The following is an 8435-nucleotide window of genomic DNA, read 5'->3' on the forward strand; positions in this document are numbered from 1 at the left end:
TCTACGCTCCTGTGTGTCTTTCATATCAAAGTCAGACAGACTGCAGATTCAGGACTCTACGTCTTGTCTGTAAGTAGCTGCTGGTGTGAACATATTGCGCATAATCTTACAGTCATTTCCTACACAGCTGAGAGGAAATTGCCCATTTCAGGAAACAGACTGAGCGTCTTTTGCAAATGAAATACCATCATGGCAGAGGATGATAATAGAATAACGACTTGGGACGTAGACACTACTTTCATCAAAACCAAGAGGGGGATCCTGAAAGTAGCAGAGATGGTGAGACAATCCGAACATCCCCAAAAAGTTTGAACATTTTCAGTTTGCAACAGAAGTAGTGAGAGAGCTAAGATGTGTCCATTCACGTCAGAAAGGGGAACAGATCCAGTATACAGGAGGCAATACGACCGTAGCATCACGTTTGCTTCGTTATTTAGTGCTTAACAGTGTTAATAGAACTAGTTTGTTGATAGCAGTGAGTCATATTAACATACCAACACCGGTTTCAGAGGTGGAACGAGAAACTGGATCAGTTGTTTGTATTAAAAACATCTAATGTGGAAACAGTAGAGACTCAGTTCCTCTTTGGTGTGAAAAAAGGCAACGAGTGAATCAAAAGAACTAACTGGAAGTTTACAAGTTGTGTTTCACAGTTCAATAATTTGTTAAAAATGTAAAAGGATTTAGAATTTCTGTTTTTTTTTCTACAGTAATCATTTCCTGTCTCTTTTTCTGCTTCAGATGACTCTGCTTGTGGCATTTGTGTGTTTCTCTGTAGCATCCAGGCCAATGTACATTACAGCTACAGTGTTGGAGTTTCTGATCACTTCACTCCTGCTGCTGCTCTACTTGTTCAAACTCCACAAGAAGCTGACTTTCTTCTTCTGGCCTCTCATTGTGGGTGATGTTTTGCAGCACGTGCCAGTTTTCAGCCTACACATTGCACATGTTGCATTTTCTTTTTAAAGCCTTTGTTCTTTTTTCTTCCCCTCAGGATGTTTTTAACTCAGTGTTTGCAGCAGTCTACTTTATTGTCCTGAGCCTGATGGCGATGACTACATACATGTTCACGGGCACCCTGGTTGGAGGGGTGAGTGGTATTTCTTTCATCTATAATTGGAATCTCAGTTGTGTGGGTTCATGTGTGGACTGTCAATAAAAATAAATATCCCAAATTGATTTTTATATGTGTACATGAGCTGCAGCTAAACAATATGAAGCTTGAAGATTTAACAAACACACACACACACACACACACCAGTGTGCTGCATTAATGCATTTATTTTGAAATCCTCTCTTCGTTTGCAGATATTTGGTTTGGTGTGCGCTGGGCTGCTGTGTGTGGACAGCTACGTGCTGTTCAAGAACATCACATTCAACATGCCAAGAGCTGAAATCCAGAATCCAGAAAACCAATGAATAAATCAATAACAGTAAATAAATGCACTATGTGAGCATCAGTAATCCTCCTCCACTGATTCACTTTTACTTTATGATTCAAATGAAATCCAAACTGATCGTCTTAAAGATGTTTTTAGATTTTTTTTTTTTTTTTTTCACACAAATGTAATGTAAACAACAAATCTCAATAAAGATGTGTCTTTGCCCTGTGACATCACTAGAGTATTTCACTGAAGGGGCCAAGCATGGTGTTGTATTCAGCTGGGGGGCATCGCCTTTCACATCTGGAAGAAAGCAGATGTTGCGCCTTTTCTTTTCCTGTCGAGAGCTCGCGCTGCGTTTCCGCGCTGTCATTGTTTCCGTTTCCACCTCCGAGAAGCCTCACGCCCCCACATATGTGGGGGTTTTTTTTGTATTATTTTTTTGCTTAGCCTTGAATCCGTTACGTTACGTGGTTGTTTGGAAATATCTGAAGTTTGAGGAGAGTTGATCTCTTTTCTCCAACCATGGGGGACATCGAGGCTCCCGCCGCGGACCAGCCGAGCCCCAGCGTCCTGCTGTCCGTCCTCCCGAGCAGAGAGTTCGCCTCCTCGAGGAAAGGAATGCTGCTTATTGCCGAAGTGGTAAGAGATGACCAGAAACAAATGAATTCTTTCGCCAAAATCGCACGCAGCGCGCAGGGTTCGGGGTAGCCATAAAGTTGCGGCAGCTGCAGCAACGTGTTGCTCTAATGCACATTTAGACGCAACCTTTAACGGACTGTTTAACTGTCGTTTGGGATATATAGGTCAGTCTTTTTCCCTCACGGGGTTTCCATTATAACGAGGAGCGGAGAGGGTTTATAGCAGCCATGAGGTCAACTTTTGAATACTCCAACCGGCTGGTCCATTCTATGGAGCTCTGTGCGAAATAATATACGATTCTTTAATATACATTTTTTTCTCATTGTTCATATGGGGAGGGGGGGTAAACACATTTGTGTCATGTGAGAGAGCAGTCATCCCCCTCACAGCCACATCCTTCACTCCCTTGCCATAACATTTAGCCTGGAGCCAACACACACACACACACACACACACACACACACACACACACACACACTCTTTAGTGTTTCTCAATAGTGTGACTGGGATCTGCACAAAAGTTTCTGCCTCTGTAGTATATGTAAGTATAAGTATATATAAGTATAAGTATGAGTAAGTATGCATGCAGGTGAGCGTGCACACCTGGTTTCAACATGCACAGAATGGTAAGACAGGCTGCAGGACATGTGTGATGTACTCTGCAAGGTGTCACAGCAAACCTGTGCTAAAATCAGAGAACGTAAGGGAAAGAGACATGGTGTTAGTTGTAAATGGCACCATGTTTCACATGCATGTAGCTGTTATTTAGGTTATAAGGCCATTGCTCAGGAAATGAGCTGTCAGTAAGTGCTGATCTAGTTTCCGGTGAAACCCTGCTTTGTGTTTGTGGTAAGATGGTGTGGTGGCAAATCATTACGTGTGTTATTTATTATGGTTTGTTTGGTTGAACTTTTGACGTTGACATACAGGATCGGTTTAAATGCGAAATTCTGAAAATAAATGTTTAATTTACCTGTTGTAGTATCTAGACTTGCATATTGAGTTTTAATTCATACATGTTATGAGATATCTGTCTGTGAGATTTCTGCATCCACCATAGTACAACGGAGATGAATGGAAGTTCATTTCTAGCGCTCATATCATTGAGTTTTTGCATTTAAAATGCTTCTGTGGGTTTATTTACAGAAGCATCCCAGGATATACTTCTCTATGTACAGACAAAGATCAATTGACAAACTGATAACTATGGCTTTATGTTTTGGAAATAATCCAGGAAATGAAATACCTGACCAAATAAGGGACTTCATCACGTTAACGCAAAAGTAAAAATAAAAATCAAACATTGTCATAAAACAGTCTCGCTCCTAGATTTACAACTTTGTAAAATGATGTAATACAACCATGAAGAGGATAGCCAACACAGTATAAGAGCATGGTCAAATCTGTGAGGGTTGACAAATCTATGTTGTCATATTGCCCAACCCTTCACTGGAAATACTTTAGAGGAAATGGTCCCTTTGAAAATGCCTGGCATTGACGTCTCTAGATGATCCAAAATGCATTAAATGTTGTGTCATTTTTATCTGCTTTCCATGATTGTTCAAAGATTAGGATTCATTTGGTTTTAGTGTGAGACCATGGTATAATTACTAGTCATATACTTATAATCCCTGTATTTACACTGCAACCTCCTCACTGTACTGCTGGAAAGCTATTCTTCTTGAAATATACTGCATCACAGTTGTGTGTTTGATATAGTTTAAAGCTTACGGGCATTGTTATATGAGCCCACGGTCACTGAACTCAACTGTTAGATGTGAGTAAAGTGAATGCAGCCCGCTGCGTTTCCATTCTTGGGAGTATTAGTCAGACACAGATCCTGCTGAGCGTGCATTATTAGACGCAGTGTGTCAGAGCGCCGTGCATTTCTCATTAGCATTCTCAGTCACAGCCAGCAACAGGCCCGATAAGGAATGTGAAATCACAGGGTGTACACACTTACTGCGCTGGGGGGGGAAAAAAATGTTTTTTTGTTGTGTTTGAAACATTTTCAAAATGCAAACAAGCTGTTAATAAAGCGTGCGTGGTTTGATAAATGTGTGCAAAGTGTGCCTCCTCACTATGTGGTACAAACTGATGGCATAGTTTGAGTTCTTAGCTTAGCGTGGAGCCTAATGGCCTCAGGATTCATGGTGTTTCTGTTGATTTAAAAGCCCACATATGCACAGCAAGTTTACCTTCCTTCAATACCCGCTCACTTGACTCGCCGCTTCCTTTTAAGGATAATACTTTAAAAACATGCTCTGCCGTCTCACCACGCTTCATAATACAGTTCGCCTTTACAGAGTTTGTGTCTTTTACTGCAAATATAATCTTTGGGACAAAACAAGACATAAGAAAAAGCCAAAGATCAATTGTTTAACAACAAAAAAAGTAAAGAAAGATTATGTCAGCTCATCCTGTACTTTCGCTTAGTGCAACAAAGTCATCCCAACATTTTCCATAAGCAAACCTGCCCTCAGGGGAAGCACCGGGGAACTCCGAAAAAGCGGTTTTATGTCTTATTGCCGATTACAGTCTTATGACAGGATGCTGCTAAAAAGCAGCTTTTTCAAGTAACAGCAGCTGCAGCACTTTGGGTTCAGTCAGGGGGAGTTTCTGACCTCAGGCCAGTGTAGGATGACTGACTGAGACAAAGACAAGATGGCCGGGCCCGTCTGAGATTACAGTGTCTGGACTTGCTTTCATTTGCACTTCGAATGGCGAGCGTCAAACACGGGGCAGGCTTGCTTGTAACTTGCTTGCTGAGAGAGAAAGGGAGGGCTGCAGTCTAACACAGTACACGTCTCTCTGAATAAACATTGTCTTTTTAACAGCTGTATCTCCAAACAGGAAGTGAGCCTGAGGCTGTAATTCAGACAGATTTACGGTTTAACATTATCTGTATGAGACAAGATCGAAGAAAATCACTTTTATTCAGCTTATCACTTGTGTTTAAAATGTAAATTTCCCTTCTGCCTCGAACAACTCAGTTAGATAAATATAAACTCAGTACAGTAACTGATATGCCTTCTCTTCATTGTGTGTGTATATAATATATAAATATGTAGGATGTTCTTATTATTGATTATTTTTGACGGGAGTGTGACACTTTGTGCAGGAAATAAGTTTAGCACCGGTGAGGCGAGGTGAGGAAAAAATAGAAAGTCAGAGACCATGGCAGAAGGACAAAAGGGATTTCAATGGGAACATGGGATTTTAGTTCCATTTTCAATACAATATCATGCAAAATTTGTTTGTATTTTCCGCCTCCAGGAGGAAAACCTTTGGGCACCCCACAAACTATGTGTACACGTTCCACTCATCTTTCTCTCATCGCCTCTGCAGGCGCTGTCCTTCGTGTCGTTTGTGTGTTTTGCAGCATCGACAGCAGCAGCCTTCGTGACAGTTCCCCTGCTGGAGTTCCTGGCTGCCCTCTTCTTGTTGTTTGCTTACTCCACCAAATTCAATGAGAGGTTTAAAGGCTTCCTCTGGCATCTTATTGTGAGAGCAAGGATGCGATTTAATACTTTGCACATGATACACATGGTGTTGTACATAGTTGTGAAAATACTACCGTTTAAGATATTTCCTCTGAATCTTGGTGTTCATTTCTTTTCTCTAAAGGATTTCTTCAGATGTGTGTCTGCCTCCATTATCTTCTTCATCATCTCAATAATTACAGTATCCAGATATTGGGACAGTGCCTCTAAGGCCGCTGGAGTAAGTTCATCATAGCCTACGCCACCATTATTCATGGATTAAGTAGATACAACGCTGGTAGGTTTAACTATATTAATAGGAAATGTCTCTCATTCACAGGTATTTGGGTTCATTGCCACCATCGTTTTCGCTTTAGATTTTTACATCATTTTCAATGAGCTGGCCACTTTCCTAAAGCAAGGAGGAGGAGGAGGGGAGTCCACTGAGGAGCCATCAAGACAGCAAGGTAACACCCTAAATGAATATCTGATTATCGGTCATAAGAACATGTATATTAATGAACAAGACTATTTTTTTAATGAAATAGTAATATAGAAATGTACAATAATAATAATAATAATAATAATAATAATAATAATAATAATAATACAATATGTTAGTTTATAATAGTTTTATGTAGTTTAATGAAATACTATACTATGACATTTTAAAGAATGATTTAGTACTATTCATTTTATGACATTTGTATGGCTTACTATACCATAACATTATTTCATGACATACTATACTGTATTTTTTTGGCATTCCATACTGTGACATTTTTATGACATATTATATATTCTATACTATGTCATTTTATGGTATTTTTATGAAATTCTATTCTTCAACATGTTTCAGACTTTTTAATTACATAGTGTAACATTACTTTTTATGGCATATACTTAGTCTTTTAAATGACTTTCATGCCACACTACAATCATTTTTATTGTTTTACTTTAAGACTAAGATTTGTTTTTGTCATTTTTATGAATCTACCTTTTTAATTACTTTTTATAGTAAGACCTGTATTACATACTTCACTATGACATTTATAACACCCTATGCATTTGTTTATGATATATTATATTATACACTGTAGACATTTTTAATGACTGAATATTTTGGTGTACCACATGACCATATATATACTATATTTACTATATTGGTATAACATCCTATACATTTTTTATGAGTTTTTTTTGTAGAATATTATGCTATGACATACTTAAAGATATGTTTATGGCATATTGTACTATGAGATATATACTGAGATAATTTGATTCATTATATCCTCCCACTGTTTCGTTTTATAGATGAGTTTTCAGACTCAGATTCGGACTGAGACCATGGACCACCACCACCATGAGATCCATCAGCTGACATGTTTGATCCGGCAGAATAAACCTTTGCAGGAGACACTTCCAGTGCTGAGCTATCATCTGCAAAGATACACAAGTGTTTCCTTATGTCCCACGGTTACATCGATACTGTGTACAGTAGAAAGATCATCAAGGCCACATTGATTGTTGGTTAATTATAATACGTATGTGCATTTATTGGTAGTTGGGGACATCAGACATAAAGTGGGGGGACAAGACTCCTCACTTATCCTCTTTGAATTCTTCTGTTGAGCATGAACTGATGTGTCAAACATGTCGGTCTTTTTTACTTATTTACCGGTCATTTCAAGCAGTTTATTATCAAACTAATATCCAGTGCCTTGGATGATTTGGGGAAAATAATAAATACAGATCTCATCCTTAATTGATTATAAAGCTGTGAAACTGTTGGTCTTATAAGGAGTTTTTTAAAGCTCTTTTATGAACTCATGTCTCTAAACCTGAAATAATGACTGATATTGACTTTTGGGCATGTATGTGACCCTATTTAAGGACATATTAAACTGCAACACTAAATGAATGTCCTGTTAAGGTACTGATAATGAAGTATATGAGCATCAACATTTATAAATTGACAGTATTACTATGAAAACACGTACAGTATAAAGAAGAACAAACTAGTTGCAGGTTGGCGGTTTGAAGATATTGTTGACTTACTGTATCTTCCTTTAAATTCAGTGTTTGGGTCAACAGATCTCCTGTGGCTTGGCAACCGTTTCTGGGTCGTTACATTGTTTCTTCAACACTTTTATGTTTGAGAGTGGTCACGAATCTTAAGTAACAGGCATGATGATACAATCTCAAACCTGTCCAATTATCTTATTTCTTACAAGCTGTGTGTTTGGGTAACAGTGGGTTAAAACCACTAAATGCATGATTATTTTTGTTACATGCGAGATGTCCTATATGTGAACCTTTCTCTTTGATTCTTCAGTTCTACCACTGCGACTGCTGAAGAATTAGACGCACTAGATGGCCACGGTGACTGTTGCTGTGATGTACACTGCACTACACGCGTGTTACAACAGCACTGTGAATTAAGAATGGATGAATCAGTGGCCTCTAACTTGTGGAAACACAACTGTTGAGAGTGACTGGCGTATTGACAATTAAGAACGTACTTCCAAGATTGCAGTTACATCCAATAATTATACACTGTTTGCCTTTTATGGGAACCTTTTGATAGTTTGTTACATCTGTGCTTTCCTTCATATTAAGATTTTGTTTTAATGGTTCCCAGGTAGAAATATGCAAGAGTTGATATTACCAAATTGAGACTACAATTGAGATCGACTGAGAGCTTTATGAGCGTATCTGCAGTGAGAACTCATTTATTTGGTGTTCTGTGGAAATCATGTATCTCCTCCCCAAAAAATAAACTGTGTTTCATGTTTTAAACAATCCAGTTTTATTCATCCTAAGAAGTAGGAGAAATTTAATGTTCAATAAAAGAACATAAATCCTTCAGTTTATCTGGAGATGTGTGGTTTTCACTGGGCAGCAACAAAACTCAACAGTACCCCTTTGC

The 8435-nt window shown here is 38.7% G+C and overlaps 2 protein-coding genes across 2 annotated transcripts; both read left to right on the forward strand.

Annotated features, from left to right (window-relative positions):
* Positions 1 to 139: 139 nt before the first annotated feature.
* Positions 140 to 1506, forward strand: cklf (chemokine like factor). The gene is made up of 4 exons (XM_084008165.1): positions 140 to 279; positions 742 to 897; positions 995 to 1090; positions 1309 to 1506. The coding sequence occupies exons 1-4, from the start codon at positions 190 to 192 to the stop codon at positions 1417 to 1419; spliced, it is 453 nt and encodes a 150-aa protein (XP_083864291.1). The 5' UTR covers positions 140 to 189; the 3' UTR covers positions 1420 to 1506.
* A 263-nt stretch (positions 1507 to 1769) lies between these two features.
* On the forward strand, positions 1770 to 8271 carry LOC311021120 (CKLF-like MARVEL transmembrane domain-containing protein 3). The gene is made up of 5 exons (XM_084021481.1): positions 1770 to 2024; positions 5373 to 5528; positions 5652 to 5747; positions 5847 to 5973; positions 6821 to 8271. Exons 1-5 carry the CDS (start codon positions 1908 to 1910, stop codon positions 6847 to 6849), a joined length of 525 nt encoding a protein of 174 aa, XP_083877607.1. The 5' UTR covers positions 1770 to 1907; the 3' UTR covers positions 6850 to 8271.
* Positions 8272 to 8435: the final 164 nt, after the last annotated feature.

The sequence above is a fragment of the Eutrigla gurnardus genome, assembly GCF_963514095.1.
Source record: "Eutrigla gurnardus genome assembly, chromosome: 1".
Classification (NCBI taxonomy): Eukaryota; Metazoa; Chordata; class Actinopteri; order Perciformes; family Triglidae; genus Eutrigla; species Eutrigla gurnardus.

Bases quoted from the DNA above. Each gene is read 5' to 3' on its own strand.
- LOC311021120 (XM_084021481.1), top strand. From the start codon at position 1,908: ATGGGGGACATCGAGGCTCCCGCCGCGGACCAGCCGAGCCCCAGCGTC. The intron at 5,529-5,651 runs GTGAGAGCAAGG...TTTTCTCTAAAG, and splicing joins GCTTCCTCTGGCATCTTATT to GATTTCTTCAGATGTGTGTC. The intron at 5,974-6,820 runs GTAACACCCTAA...TTCGTTTTATAG, and splicing joins GGAGCCATCAAGACAGCAAG to ATGAGTTTTCAGACTCAGAT.
- cklf (XM_084008165.1), top strand. From the start codon at position 190: ATGGCAGAGGATGATAATAGAATAACGACTTGGGACGTAGACACTACT. The intron at 280-741 runs GTGAGACAATCC...TTTCTGCTTCAG, and splicing joins TCCTGAAAGTAGCAGAGATG to ATGACTCTGCTTGTGGCATT. The intron at 1,091-1,308 runs GTGAGTGGTATT...CTTCGTTTGCAG, and splicing joins CGGGCACCCTGGTTGGAGGG to ATATTTGGTTTGGTGTGCGC.